Raw genomic sequence first — 16583 nt, forward strand, 5'->3', positions numbered from 1 at the left:
GTGTTGGATGGTATGGGCACAGCAACTGACTAAATGCTTCGGTAGCTGATTGCCTTCTGCTGTGTTAGCACAATGTTCTTATCATCACCTCATACTCTGCATTTCTGCAACTAAAAAACACTGTCAGACATAACAAAACCTTCATTCAATGTAAACCAGGAGCTATTCACATGTGAAGAATGCTGGTTTACCAAGACTTGAAATAGGAGGAAAATTAATTTCAGGTAACAACCTAACCAGAAGCATCTGAAGAAAAAAACCCCAAGACTCCTTGAAAAGTCCAATATGTGACTTAGTAGCAGGTTAGTGACGTGATTCATCTATGTGGTATAACTTCTAGATATGAGGGGTTTTCATTAAAAAGACTGCACAAACACCAACGACTCCTTTGATGCACAAAATTATCAAAAAGGCCTTTCAGAGTAATGTTCACAGTCTCGGGATTTTTTGCTTTGATTTCAGAAAACAAGAGGCTGCATCGGGCTACTTAATTTAGTACTTAATGAGGTATCTAGAGCTTACAGCGAAATACTCACTGAGCAGTAAGGAGGCTTTAATGGTCTAAAACACATTGAAAACTATGCATTCGGACTGTCCTTTCACCAGACTTTGGAACGGGAATAAGCATATGAAGGAATTCATTACAGTCAATGGCTATTAAAGTTAGCAATTTCTCCCATTCCCCAAAAATATGTTCAAAACCCTGCATTCCAGTTTTCTTCTTCAAAACAGCTGCTCTTCCCCCATCACAGAAAGGCCCTCATAGGTGTATGTAACTATCATGGGCAGGTTTGTTTTGATTTTTTTGTTGGTCATGTGCTGGGGATTTTTTTGACTGCATCAGCTGAACTGCACAGAAATCAGATCCTGTGTGAATTCATTCGTGGACATGAAGGGAATTTCTCAACAGAACAGCTGACAAGGCAACCCTTACACATTATACTACATTCTGAGCAATTTATATATATCATGTAGAAGCTGATATGCACAAAGTTAACAACAATTTTCATAAGCAGACAGATAACTAGAGCAAGCACAGTGCAACTTCTCAAGCCTTGGCCTCTATCACAGAGAGAACAGGAAGAACAGGATGTGAAGCAAAGGCCACAGAGATAACTGTCAGTACTTTATTAGGAGAGGGAACTTCACCCAAGGCAAGGTTAATCTAAACAAAAGGTACAAGTTTATTTGCCATATTTAGAATATTTGTGTCTGTGACAAGCACAAGCAATTCAAGGGAACCAGATAGAAGACCCTTTCTTTCTACTGTATACAACATAAGATGATGCTCTAGTTCCTTCATGTCTCTAGTCTCTTCATGTACTTTTGGACGGGTGGAAGTGGAGCTTTTAAGAATTTGTAGCCATGTGGTGGCAGTTTCCCCCCCAACTTCATAATTGTCTGCCCCACTGACCAATTACTTCCTATAACTTAGAATGTGCCTTGCAAGGATACAAGGTCAACTTCTAGGATATACCTAGCTAGTGCAGTGTAACACTGAAAAGAGTCAAGGTAGAGGGTAACCTGTTCCAGTGCTCCAAGATAAAAACGATTTTCCCAACTCCATGTACTAACCTGCTGAGCTTCAACTTGTGGCTAACTGTTCAACATCACACTGTCACTACCAAGTAAAAGACTAACTGCAAAGACAGACAGGCTCACATATTCATAAGCTACTGCTTTCTCTTTGTCAGACCAAACAAACACAACTCCTTCAACCTCTCCTTGTAGGCTGCATGCTCCATGCCCCTGACCATCTCAGCATCCCTCTCTCCTGAACTATCTCCACTTTCCTAAATCACTCCTGAGCAAGGCAGGGGTGACAAAAAAAAAACCAACCAAACAACCAAAAAAAACCCCAGGGACACAGTGCTCCAGATGAAGTCTCATCACTGCAGAGCAGATAATAATCACTGCTTTTCATCTGCCAGCCACACTCTTCCCAAGGCAGCCCTGCCACACTGCTTCACTTATTCAGATGGCCTCGTCTTGTTGGCTCATGCCCAGCACAGCACCCATCAGCACACCAGCTTCTTTCCAGCACATGGCTACTCAGAGTCACCTCCCACCAGGGTTATTCCACGTAAGGTGGAGGGCCTTGCACCTTACCCAGTTTCCCAAGGATTTTGCTGGTTCAATAACACTCCTCTGTACTGAAGCTCTGCCATTCAGCATATGAATCACCTTTCCTAATTTAGAGTTATTCCCCAATTTGTCGAGGACATGTTTTATGTTCTGAATGGTCTCCAAAGAATGTTCTGAACAGTGTGGGCTCCAGTACTGACCCTGCTTGTTAGCAGCAATCAACCATTTGCTAGTTCTGGTTAATTTGCTTTCCAGCTAACAATTTTTTTTCATCCAGTCCATATGTTCTTCAGGTGAGAGAGAAAGGTCAGGGTTTTAAACATTTTCTTTTTAAAGAGGCAACTTCAGGGTAAAAGTAACTGGACAGCTGTACTTTGGAAGCACAGTCACCACTAAGACGATCTGGAAAGGTCTTTTGTTCCCATCTGTAAGTGTACTAAAGTACTTCACATAATTGCTTGTTCCTAGGCATGACCACCCACATTCGTTAGCACGATTTGTTACATTTTCTATCCTCTTTCTACTTCTTAGCTTTCAAACATGAAGTTAAACTGTGTTGTGATCATACACCACAATCTGTAAATGCAGTATCACATTAATCCAAAGTACATGAACACTCTGAAAGTTCTTTCCCACAAACTCAAACATCAAGAATCCCCACTGCACATGCATTGCCTTATGCCTCTTCAAGCATCAGAGACCCGCTGAGAGTTTAACAGCTCTTGCGCTCCCCTTCCCTGTCATCAGATACCAACTTGCTACCACTTAGGAGCTCACTCCTTCAAACCCCAGAACATCTTCAGCAGAGCTTCTCTGAAACCTCATCCACACCAGTCCTGACTGGTTGCTCACTCAATGGAAAAGGTCTTAGTATTTGGGGGTGGTGTCTATGTGTGGTTCAACACAGGCTGCAGCTGTAAGTTTCAGAAGGCCTACAAGAAGACATCTGCATACCTGCACTGTTGCCCTGACTTTAGCTAGACAACCACACAACAGAAACATTTGGCTTTCTGCTTGCATGCAACACTTGAATTACGCGTGCAATTAATTAGACATGGATTGTAACAGGCAAGATTCTTCTGAACTAATTCAGCGTTTTTGGTGGTTTTTTTTTTTTATTATTCTAAAAGCTTCTAACTTTTAATAGTAACAAAAGATGTGCATGTGTCTCTCCATTTTTTTTTGCTGAGAGTTAAGCTTTCAGAACATATTGTTTTTCAATAGGCCCTATTTTGCATTAGAGGAGAGCTTCAGATGCAGAAGAAAATCTTAACACTGAATGTTTGAGGGAGGCAGTGTTTCCCTAGTGAAAATTATCATTTCTTAAAAAGGAGTCTATTGCTTTCTTCATGCTTGGATTTAAATACTGAGCTATTTAAAAACTGTTTATGTAGACAAAAAAAAAAAGGAATAGTTGCTACACCCAGTACTGCTGCTGCTCTGACATAAATGTGAGCGCTGATCTGTTACATTTTTCAGTTTTGACAAAGTAAACAAGGATGTCCCTGTCAACCTCTCTCCTCTGACGAATTTGGCTGTCCCATCTTCATTCTCTTGAACTTTGTGGAAATGAAGCAGCAAAAAAATTTATCTTAAAGTACGTGTTTAAGTCAGCTCTCATTTCCAAGAGGAGGTGGGGAAGAGGGGAGTACACCCAAGAAACAGTGCCAAGTACAGGGGAGATGATGCCTTCCCTAGTCCTGCTGGCCACACTATTTCTGATACAAACCAGGAGGCCACTGGCCTTCTTGGCCCCCTGAGAACACTGATGGGTAATGTTCAGTCACTCTCTAACAGTACCCCCAGGTCCTTTTTTGCCAAGCAGCTTTCCAGACACTTCTCCAAGCCTGTAGTGCCGCATGGGGTTGTTGTGACCCAACTGCAAGAGCAAGCACTTCACCTGGTTGAACCTCATACCATTGGTCTCAGCCCATCAATCCAGCCTGTCTTGATCCCACTGCAGAGCTTTCCTACCCTCCAGCACATCAACACTCATGTTCCACCTGGTGTGTCTGCAAACTGAGGGTGCCCTTGATCCCCTTGTCCATATCACTGATAAAGATATTAAACAGAACTGGCCCCAACTGAGCCCCAGGGAACACCACTGGTGACCAGCTGCCAGCTGGATGTAACTCCATTCACCAACACTCTCTGGGCTTGGCCATCCAGACAGTTTTCTACTCAGCAAAGAGCACTCCTGGCCAAGCCATGAGCAGCCAGTTTCTCCAGGAGAATGTTGTGGGAAACTGTGTCAAAGGCTTTACTAAAGTCCAGGCAGACACATCCACAGCCTTTCCTCCATGTAAGTAAGCAAGTCCCCTTGTCACAGAAGGAGATCAGGTTGGTCCTTTCACAAACCCGAGCTGGCTGGGCCTGATCCCCCAGTTGCACGTGTCGCACGATGGCACTCAAGAATATCTGTTCCATGACCTTCCCTGGTACCGAAGTCAGGTTGACAGGTTTGTAGTTCCCTGGATTCTCCTTCCAGCCCTTCTTGTAGGTTGATGTCACATTTGCTGAACTTAATACCTTTAATGAAGTCTTGATTCTCATATTGGTCCAAAGTATACACTTACTATCTTTTCCCCCCAAATGTCGCCTAACAGGATGAGTAGGATCCCTTACACTAGAAGGGTTTGCGAACTTTCTTCAGAACAGTGAAGTCTCTGCTCTGCCGTATTAAAGCAACTTGGAAAGGTCAAGTCAGCTTGGCAATGCTCAAAGCCAATATGAAGGATTTAAACCTTCATAGGTTAGCTGAGCTGTGTGTGCATAGCTTTATACACTGGATGTAGTAAATCGTTACATGGCAGGTCACTCCACAACCTGCTGAAAGACATCTAGGCAGAAAAATACAGATACAGCTGGGCAGGCTTTTGCTGTTGCTCTGGCTGCTATGTGAAAGCCACTCCTGGAGCTGTTCACTGCCTCTGTGTGCTCAGAACAGCACTCCCTCACCACACTGTGATTACTCATGAGAAGCCTCTCTGTGTTTGTGCTCAACAAGAAACCAAAGCTGAGTAATTTATTTGCTATAGAACCAGGCACACTTTCCACCTGTAAAATTAGGCTCCAGTAAGAACATAACACACTAATTTATCACCTCACTCATGAGTGCTTTTTCCAGTGAAGATACACACCCAGAAAAAATACTGAGTGGCAACTAATCAGGATTAACTACCCAGTCATTTAGTCAAGAGTCATTCTGGAAAACATGCATAGGGAACTGAAAAACATCATGAGCACAGAAACTACCTGTAGGTCGGAAGAGCCACATGATTTTCTTCCTTAGAAAGAAGAGCTATCAAATTGTATCTTATTTCACAGATAGATGCTCTTTTTTGCAAACTCCAGAATTGAGTGATTGATTCAGATTTGTGTTTCTAGGCAATACTTTCTTCTTGGAAAAGAATGCCATTTTGAGAATTTGTTCATCCCCATGCTTTAGTGACATGAAAATATTCACAATTGATACAGGCACAGGGAAAGACACTCTGGAGATCTTGAAACATTTAAAAACAGTCTATCACAGCAAGTGCAGAGCAGATTTAAGAAACGCAGTTGAAGCATTTGAGCAGAAACATTTCAAAGCAAATAGTTGAGCTGGTATGTGTGCATTATCTGTATCCAGTTTAATTCTACAAAATTAGTCTGCAGAGGTTCATTTATAAGCAAGGATTAGTTTCAGGAAAGGCCAACCAAGACAGAAACTACAAGCAAGTGACCTTGCTAAACACTCCTCAAAAGCTCTACAAAGCACTGATTGTTCACAGTCTTTAGCAAACAGTTCATGTATCAGGTGACTCAACAGCTTCCAGCATAGCGCCTTCAATTCAAGCAGCAAATAGTACGGAGGGTTAACACCTTTTGTATCAAACATTTTGGCTTTTTCCATGGTTAGTCATATTAGTGGGCCAATGAGAATTTAACAATAATTGCTTCACACACACTGCAGCTCTGAAACACGTAAAAAAGATGTGCTTAGTATAAAGGGGCATCCAGTGCTTGGGAAAATCTGTACATTCAGTCCTGTATCCAGTCCTTTCTTCAGAGTTAATCATAATCCCAGCATCAAGAACTCTGAATATTTAACAGAACAAGAAACTTATCTACAGCAATTGCATTTCCTCTTACTTTCCTTTTTCAGTGGCAGGTACTTTTTTAAAATACTTCACACAGCTTTTAACAGTCTAGTTCTCAGCACATATTAACTTGACAAGCCTTTTCGACAGGTTTATTAATAGGAGGGCCCTTTCATGTGCACTGGAATCTTCTCTCTGCTGACATGTTTCAGCAAACCACTGTGCTCCCATTTCAAAGAAAGAGGTTTAGAAACCACAACTCCAAAAGAACAGTAAGGAGAGGTTAGCAGGGCCTTTGGGGAGGCAGACAGCAGGGACCATGAGCAGCATTTTCTTTCAAGTATTTGGTCTAAGATGTACCACTAACAGGATACTGGTTGACCAACTAAGGTTTTTAGTTCACTGGCTGCACTGAAGAACATGCTAGGTTGAATGCTCTGAGACTTGTTTATGAAACATCTTACATAGACATAGGACTATCAAAGTCCAACAATGATCTGACTGAATTTCAAGAAGAGCATATGACAGAACGACACTGGGCTTTTAACAACTCACTCAAGCCCATTTCAGAACAGCACTGTCATCATCATCATCATGGCTAGGCTTCGGGAAGGAAGAAAACAGCACCCTAAGGGTGAAATAATCGACTCTCGTCCCTGCCTTCACTGGCACTAGTATGACACACACCTGGTTATGCAACAAGCCACTTCTAGATTAAACACAGCAGACATTTTTTGGCTGAGTTAGCATGCAATCAGACAAATGATCAGGTACAAGGCAAGCAGTAGCAGCAACTCGTTCCCCCCCAGAAGCAGACAGCCAGGGAGAAGCTTCAGCCACGGGGATACAGGCTGGCACTGACAGGGATAGGCCTATTCTTCCCTGTCATCTATTTCCATGTTCTCACTCCAACAACTCCAGCAATACTGCAGTCACAGTACAAGTTAGGTCTGCTCACTCATGCTTGGCAGGGAAGGAGTTTGGCTTGAGCAGGTAATGGGCAGCATGTGAATCCTTCTGCCCCTCAACAGAGCACATGAAATTACATCCTGCAAGGGTATGAAAACAAATGAACTTACCGCATATGTTGCAATGTTAAATAAAATACCACCACTCACATGGCTCTTCTAACTGGATTTACTTCAGAAATAGAATCCTTCCCTCTAATCCTCCCTCAACTGCGGCTTCAGATTTTGGAATCTTAAAAATTAATTCCTGCTTTAAACCAAATATGACTCCAGAATTTCTTGATACAGGAGCTATTTTATTTTGGACATGACCTTCATCACAAAGTGGCTTTCATAAATATTGGAAGAAAAGAGCCTTACCATTTTCTATCTTAATACTCAGAGAATTCAAAGAAATCAACATAAACTATCCAGCTCAATAATACAAGAGACACAATAACGCCTCCTCCAACACTGTCAGCCTTCTATTAAAAAAAAAAAAAAAGATTACCTGGGAGATATGGTTGATGGAGGACTCCATCCTCCGTAGCTGGGATGCTTGGATGTCCAGCAGTTGTAATACATTGTTGGCCAGTGCATTGATCTGATAAGCAACACTAGCTAGAGACTGAGTTGTGTAGGCTTTGGTCTCTTCTAATGCTTTCCTTTTATCTGGAGCCTGTAAAGCAAAAGAACAAGACATCTGGTTCAGGTCAGGAAAAGGGTGGGGGCAAAGGACAGGAACAAAAAATACAACCTATATTTAGAAGAATCTGTAATCAAGAAGATCTGACTGTGCAGTCAAAGTATTTAATCTGCATGTACATTTTAAAAATTCTCAGTCATACGGAGAAGATAACAAATTTGAAAAATATTGAACCATAATAAAATTACATACCAAGAAACAATTCATTCAGTAGGAAAAACAACACTACTGTGATTTGTTGGAGTTGAGTTTCTACAGCCTGTCCAATCCTCCATTTCTCAAAAAGCCTCCAATTCCCAATGAAAATGCACTAAAATGCACCTTTTGCCTTCTCTTATGAAGTCATGCAGCCCAGGCCAATTGAGTCCAAAAAATATTTTCCCACAGTTGGGTGCCCCTACTACACATGTCATCTACAAAGCAAACCTGCCAGCTATGCTGGCTACTACTCCTACAATCCAAGAGAAGGCACGTAGAGCATCAGGATAGCATGGACAGAGGCCCCCTGCATGCTGGAATATTTGTGAAATTATCCCTCCTCACACAAAACCTTAATAAAAACTTTCCTTGACAGCTGAGAAGATTCATCATTGACTGCAAAGACACACATATTTTGAGGTATCAGAAAGGAGCATAAGCTTCTCCCTAAAGGGCAAAAATATATGGAAAGAATCACTTTCCCACTGAAATCACGCCTTGTTAAGGTAAAGTCCTCAATTTGTCCTGAGGCATTGCTCTCTAGTCAGAGGACAGCTTACTGTCCAAGATCAGCAACTGCTTACATAACTTGAATTGCATGGCCCAAGCAAGTCCCTTCTCTCTGGCAGGATGGGAGATACCAACACCACCTCCACGAGGAAAACACACATACACACAGAACACACTCTGAAGTGCTCCCTGTATCACACCTGGGGAGCTGGCAGTGGAGGCCAGCTCTTTATCTGCTACCTAACCTGCAAACTGCAGCTATCCAGAATTCTCTTTTCTTCCATTTGTAGGAGAGGTACACCGCACAAAGAAGAATTTGCAGTATGTAATGACTCAATGCTAGCATAGTTTCATCCCAATTTTATTTATTTGTGGAATAGACAGTTGATCTTAGCAACCAAAAGAAAACGTTCATAATAATAGCCCCTTCCAACTAGACTTCATAATAATAGCCCCTTCCAACTAGACTTCTATTTTTATTGTTGATTTCTCTGAATAACACTCTACACACATTGTATGCAAGAGTTACAATCTTAAGTACAAAGTAAGGAAACAAAGACATTCCATTAGCATTCAAGCGAGCCCTATGTTTTCCACTTTCCAGGCACTCATTCATTTTTAAATCCTGCCTCTCATTTTTAAGAAGAAAACCAGAAGGCAAGCTGTTCATATACATTATAAAAGTTGCATTGTGACCTAAATACTGCAACACATGCTGTGCTAGGCTACCTTTTAATTACAGAGTTTTTAAAACATGGGTGAATTCCTCCCCAGTCATGGAATTTTGTTCATATTCATGACTAACATTCCTAGCAATGTTCTGACACTTATTAGAACACTTGGTTAATGCCACCCTTCAAACGGATTCATACACAGATGCCTTCCTACAATGTGAAGCAGCAAGAACAGTTCAATGCAATCTGTTGTCAAAAGGCAGAACAGCTATTGCATGTACTAAGAACATAGTACATAAAACTCTATTTTTTAGTATTTCCAAATGCGAGCAAATATCTTTCACCTAAAAAAGAGTATTGGTATTTCTAGCTGCCAGAAAACATTAGTAAAAGTCATTTTGCTTTTCTAGAAAAAAAATTTTGCTGGTGAAGAATCTGCAAGACAACTACTACTACAGGTTCAACAAACAAATTTCCAAAAGCACCTTTCCAAAGCGGCATTTTAAACTTCAAATCACCACTAGCAATGACTTCTCAAAAATGCTGTCCTACTGAACTACAGACTAAAGAAAACAACTGATAATTTATAGTTCCGTCACTATGGACAATGGTGAAAATGCAGGTAGCAGCCTCAGTGGTACCTGAAATAAAACGTTTACTGAACAAGACACAGCCAATAAAGCAGCAGTCAACACGAGTGTAACTTCACATAAACTCAAGTGTAGCTCAAGTAAGCAGTTTTCTTATTACAAAGTTTCAATTAAATACTGTTAGACTAAACACTAACAGGTGACAAAGTCACAGCACCCAATTAATGAGTGTTGTCAAATGACAAGACTTCAACAGGTTTCTTTTAGTCTTTAATGATTCGTTGATCAAGTGCCTTGTCCTCATTTGCCTAAGCACCAAATGGTTTAGTTATTTGCTCAAAGTACTAGTTTGGCAGCAGGATTAAATTAACATAGTTGTGATGTGGAATGTATTTCACATCCCATAAAGAACTAGTTTAGAAACATTTTCAAACCTTGCAGATAATTCAGGCGATTTCAGTTTGCAGATTAACTGTTTAGATTAGAACTACAGACATATAGTTCTAATCTAAAGACTATATTGACATATAGTCTTTTACATTTTTTATTTAGAACTGCAGGCATCCACAAGATATAAGCTAAAAGCTTCACAGAGAGCAAAGGGGAGAAGGTAGAGGGAGAAGCCAAAAACTATGTGATAGCAACAGAAAGAAGATGGGAGTTCCAGTGTTCTTAAATTGTTACTTTCACCTCCCTTTTAAAGTAAAAACTAAGAGCAGTATAGAAGAAAATGCAGATGTTTACATTCCCTTAGATACTTTAGCTGTCATACATAAGCACCAGTCAGCTATTCAAATTTTAAGAGAGTGTGATACAAAGACTGTCAACTGACTTGTTTTCCTGATGGTTCAGAATTACTTTAAGATCTCATACTAGAAGTTTCAAATATACTGTTTTTTCTCTGGTTGTCCTTGATATAAATGGAAGTTTAAATGTCTATAGTAGCAAAGTGGATGTTCTTATGTTCTTTAAATACAGATCACAGCTTTTCAAGTTTCCCTCCTGAAAGTTCTCACCTGTATCCTCAGTTGACCTCTAACAGTCATGTTACTATGGCAAAATTGCTGTTTGAAATTGCTTTCACATAACTAGGTTTAATACTGAGAAAAAAAAAAGAAAACCTCTCCCATAATTCAAGCGGATACATAAAGAGACAGTTAAACTTGCATGGCATTCCACACTGCATATCACGTATTTTTGTCAAATTCAAACTTCAATTATAAAGCTTCCTTAAAAAGTTCTGCACCCAAGCAACTGCCACAGCAAAAGGAGTGAAGAAGTTCTTTTACTGAGTCTTCAGTTCAGTGACATGTCAAGGTCAAATCATCAAGGAACCTGTTCATCTGCAGCTGATCTTTACAAGTCGCATTTTCTTCCCCTCTCTAAACTACCACCCACACAGGCACATTCCCACAACATTGTCTGTGCAGTGTTCAAGCCATCTCTCCTCCCAGCTTTCTCTCTCAGCTAATTCCCACCACCTTCCAGTTCATACAGGCTTCCTCCAAAAACTTCATCAGCTCACACTGCAAATCATCTTCAGAAGTCAAACTTTCTACTGCAAATGGACCAGCCCATACCCTCATTCCTGTTGTCCAACCTCTGTCTTCCCTTTTTGAACTTTCAGTTCAATTCACTGTGCTTGAAACTCCCTTTAAGACAAATTCCCCACCAGAAAAACTGACCCCATTTGATAAAGGTGAAAAAGTAGCTCATCAGGTCACACCAAGGCTGGCTGCCACAGCAGAAACAAATAAAAATAATGTCTCTTTAATATGTGGCATGTGTTGTTCTACATTTTTCTTCTTCAGCTGTTGGAATGTGTACAAATTCAAGCACAGAAAAACTCATCCAGGTTGAACTACTAACAGAGAACTGCCCTAAAGCAGCCTAAAAATCCCTAAGCTAAACAGAGCTGTTAAGTATACCTCTTCAGATGTGCAGCAATCAAGCTACAGGGACAGCTTTACACTCAGTTTTATATGCCTTTGCTCATGCACATTTAACAAATCCAACAGTGCAGTGCATCTGTGTTTGCTTCACAAGTAAACACAAGATAATTGTTCAGTTTTACATCTTGGTTCTCTTTTTAAAAAAAGAATTCCACCTATCATTAACTGATTAAAGAGAAAATCAGGATTACTACAATCAGTTGCAGATTTAGCAATCTCTGTCATGTATCAGCATTCACAGAATGCAACTATGCAAAAGTCATCCATACTTTCATCAGTATTCTCTTCTGTCATTTATAGAATGTATACTTCCTGATAAGACAAATACTACAGCTAAGGTTTCAAAGTTCTGCTTCCTTCACTAAAGTCTTGCCATTTTAGCTCAGATATCCAAATCAAGCCATGCAGCCAAAATTTTTAGCTTATGGGCTTACATTAGCTACAATCTACAGCACCTCATTTTCAAGTCAATTGGAAATACTTCTATAGAACTTCTATAGGTGAAGACATACATTCAGGCAGCGGCTTGGAGACTCCTAGACAAGTATTTTAATCTCCCTGAGAACTAACTGGGGACACTCCAAGGTAGAAGGAATGGATTTCTGAAAAGTGGTTTCCCCGCTCAGAAAACAGGAGCTAACTTCCCTTAAGAAAGAGCTTATAACATTATGTGGAACTTCCAGATGCATCTATGAGTTTGAAGACACTGCTTCACTGATCTGATAAGGCTTTTAATAACTCCTAGTTAGTCTTAAGGGTTTATTTGTTAGTTCTGACTCCTAGCAGCAAAAGGCTTGGGCATTTCTATACTATTCACAATGTATGTTCAGCTTAGACCAAGTATTCCACATCCAAGCTGCATTAATGTGTTTCAAAGGCTTAAATATGCCATACACGCTAGATTAGACTTTTAGCTCAGTAGGCAAAGTTAATTTAGGTTGAATATCATGACCTGTAAATCCAGAGATCACTGTAAATAACCAAGGAGCTATGTACAGAAATAAGTGGGTAGCCCACGGACACAGGTTCCCCCATATCTGTAGTTCATACAGCTTGTTAGACTGCTTTGTAAACACACTGCACCATGGTAGACTTTTTGCCTGTTACCAATAGTTATTACATCAGAGTATCAGTTATAAACGAAAGAAGAGAATCACACTGGCAAGTCACAGCAGCAAGTGCCACAAGTTTCTATATTCTGAAGAACTTTAAGGAGCAAACTATCTACCTGGAAGTCATCCAAGTAGATCTAAACAGACTGTGGTTATTACTAGCAGGTGCTCAGCACGGAGCGTTCAGGATTTCTCTCATCACAGATAGAGCCTTAAGGGATGTATCATTCCAAAGTGGTAAGGGAAACTAAGGCTTCAAAATTTACAAATAGGGGTTGCTTACACTACATATGCCACGCAGCTACAAAGAGAGCATCAATCAGATGTGTCAATTGTCTCCTGGAACAGGTTTACTGTGCTCATCCCGTTGAAGAAATTCTCTCTGCAATGCATTAGACTAACATTTACTTCAAGGGGATGATGCACTGAGTACTTCCCAACATCCACAGAGCTATATTTGGCCTGGAATTTACCTGCCTACAAGTTATAGACTGTTCCTCGCTGATCAGTACCTCAATTCCCCTGTTGGAAAGTGAAGTAAGCCATCAGGAGAGTTAGCTCAGAAGTTTAAACTCAACCTTTGCCCAACATACTAGGACAAGAGACATCCTCCCACAGCACAACAGATAAGACTTCAGAGGGCCACCAGACACTTCATCTACTGTCTTTCTTCAACATCAGCAGATCGGCCACTATCCCTATTCATGTTACTGGAGCCACCTGCTCTGCCGTTCATATCATCCTTATTATTATCAATAAACACAACTGTGGGAAATTTAAAAAGCAAGCATTTATGTGGGGGCAAAGAACAGGAAGGGACTTAGTCCAAGTACAGCCTGATAAAATGACACGACCAACCAAGCCTCCATATGAAAGGGAACTAAAGCCAAAAACCCACATGTTCCAGATCACTGGCAAATCTCAACTAAAATTCTGCATCACAAAGATCAGTGCTACAATATGTGCAGTAGCAAAATGCTCCAGCATTTTACTGAAGTGATTTTTGCCATAATTTGTCATTTTGTTGTACTTTTCTACCATTCCTGAATTTGTGAGTGAAAGCTCAAGACTTTAATTACCCAATAGCTTGCAAGCTGTTAATAGCAACATATTGCAGTCACTGAACATGACCACCTCCTGTCCAAGGCCTTCTCTCCAGGGGCCTGGCAGTCAATCCCTCACTGACAGTGAAAACAAGAAATAGAACACACTATTCAACACACCTCTCTACACATAGTGATAGGTAGTGTCAAATAGAAATATCAAACCTCTCAACCACTTAAATAACATTGTTGCAGGAGCATGAAGGAATTTAAAGACAGAGGAGGCATAGAAGGATGCCTAACCATTCAGAGCAGTTCTTAACCACAAGATCCCTCTCACTACAGTAACCCCCAAATTAAAATGAGGATGATTAAATTCTTTCAAGTTCATTCAGTAAACAGTAATTCTTCCCATCTACTAAGGCAGAAATCCTCAATAAACACAGCCAGGCTAGCATTTACAACTCAACTCAAGTAAATTTCCTTCCAGCATCCACAACAAAAACCCCACTGGTATGAAATAATACCATGTCTGTTGAGTTTCTCCAAGATAAGATGCTGTAACTCAGCTATACAAAACGCAGAGGAACTGGTAGAACTTGAAATCTCTTCTCCCGAGGTAAAGACCGTACACAATAAAGCTGGCATTCATTCAAGGCACCAGAAGATGAGGTGATCACCACCATTACTACACCGCAGCCCACAAGCAAGATTTCAGCCTGTTTCTTTTCAGAAACACTATCTTGACAAAAATCATTGACTAGTCAGCTTCTTTATCTCAAGGGTCAAGACACATACCGAATTATTGTAGTTCAACAAACACACAGGGCAGTGCAACCAGCACTGCCTGTAATTCGCAAACTCTGTTTCAGACAGGCCCTTCCCCCAAATCCTGTACATGCCAGACAATCAGCTAGAAGCAAATCCTTCATTTCCATCAATAATATTCCCCTGACCAGTCCTAAATAGCCCTGATAGCAAATTAGCATTTCTATGGGCCGAGACCAATTTAGTCAACCTCACTGTGTCCTTGCAGATTTTCTTTTACTTGAAAGTTGCTTTTCATTCTGTTGAGTAACTGTAAACAGAAGAGTCTCAATTTTTTAATCATTATCTCTTTTGGGGAAGGTAGAGGGAGAAAAGCTTTTTCATTAAGGAGGGAAGTTTATTCCCAAGGATAGTTTAAGCGACACATATACATCCTATATATATACACATACATAAATATATATATACACACACACACACACACACACACATAAATATATGTGCTTTAAACAATAACTAGCTTTAAAAAAAAAAAAAATCAACTTAGGAATTCCATTTTAATCCAGGCTGCAAACAGTATAGGAAGAAACAAATCTATCCAATAGGAATGTGATTTCCAAAGCAATGCAGACTCTGACAGATGGAGCCTGGGAAGGTACACGCCAGCTGCTCTGTTAGGAGCATTTTCTGCCCAATGCAGCAAACAGTGTTTGTGTTGCCTTTGGACTAAACCACTCTCCTTATTAAAAAAACCCAAGAAATTTACATATATATTGTTGAAAACACAATTTCCAGTTCTTTTGCCAAATCAAATAAAGGAGATGTCACAATAAACATATATGTTGGCACAATACATTGTTACTGCCTGTTGTTTTAGTCTGTGCATACAATCATATTGGCATGCCACACTGAACTCAAATGACAGAAACAGACACGTCCATGTGCCATTTTCACACAATCTTGTACACACAAGACCATAGATGCAGCAAGCGTAAGAAATTTGGTCCAAGTCTTATTTGCTGTGTTTTACATGATGTAGACAATACAAGCTTCAGGACAGAAACCTTCTTACTGTAAAGTAATGACAGTATGCCTTATGACATCAAACATAAATTTCTTCAGAGCTGACAAAAAGCAGGCTCTGACATCAGAGATACCAACCAGAGCTCCAAAGTAGTGGAGTCACCATCCCTGGAGGTATTTAAAAGACGTGTTGGATGTGGCACTTGTTACTGAGAACACAGCTGCGATGGGCAGGGCACGTCTCCAGGATGAAGGACCACCGCCTCCCTAAGATCCTCCTCTATGGTGAACTTGCCACTGGCTGCCGCATGAGAGGAGCCCCGAAGAAAAGATACAAGGACTCCCTGAAACAACATCTCAGCCTTGGCCATATTGATCACCATAACTGGTCTACTCTGGCCTCAAATCGGGAGGCCTGGAGACGCGCCATCTATAACGCAGCTGTCTCCTTCGAGAACACACACAGGATCACTCTCGAGGAAAAAAGGCAACGCAGAAAGAACCGTAAATTGCAGAACACACCATCTAAGGAGTCCTTCTGCTGTGCCTTTTGCAATCGGATATGTCTGTCTCGTATTGGCCTCGTAAGCCACCAGCGTGCCTGTAACAAATGTAGATAGAGCCTTCCCAAATCTTTGTTCACGAAGCCTAGCCATGATGGATGTGGCACTTAACACATGATTTAGTGGTGAACTTGGCACTGCTGGGGTAATGGTTGGACTTGATGATCTTAAAAGTCTTCTCCAACCTAAACAATTCTGTGAGTCTGTGGTTCTAATGCCACCCTCAGACTGTCAGATAGAAAAAGAAAACCTGGGCACTTCCATAGCAGCCTTCCTTCTTCAACACTAAGAAAGCCACCCAAGGCTTTGGAGCATATGATTATTTTGGCA

The 16583-nt window shown here is 40.8% G+C and overlaps 1 protein-coding gene across 13 annotated transcripts in view; it reads right to left on the reverse strand.

The window, feature by feature from the left end:
• ABI1 (abl interactor 1) overlaps nt 1-16583 on the reverse strand; it is a 78079-nt gene that overhangs the window by 46298 nt on the left and 15198 nt on the right. For all 13 annotated transcript variants that reach the window (XM_017817152.1, XM_017817151.1, XM_017817145.1 and 10 more), the window contains exon 2: nt 7626-7793. In XM_017817152.1, the coding sequence (XP_017672641.1) occupies nt 7626-7793 (168 nt within the window). The remainder of the gene's footprint in view (nt 1-7625; nt 7794-16583) is intronic.

This window comes from Lepidothrix coronata, unplaced genomic scaffold, assembly GCF_001604755.1.
Source record: "Lepidothrix coronata isolate B3197 unplaced genomic scaffold, Lepidothrix_coronata-1.0 Scaffold59, whole genome shotgun sequence".
Classification (NCBI taxonomy): domain Eukaryota; kingdom Metazoa; phylum Chordata; class Aves; order Passeriformes; family Pipridae; genus Lepidothrix; species Lepidothrix coronata.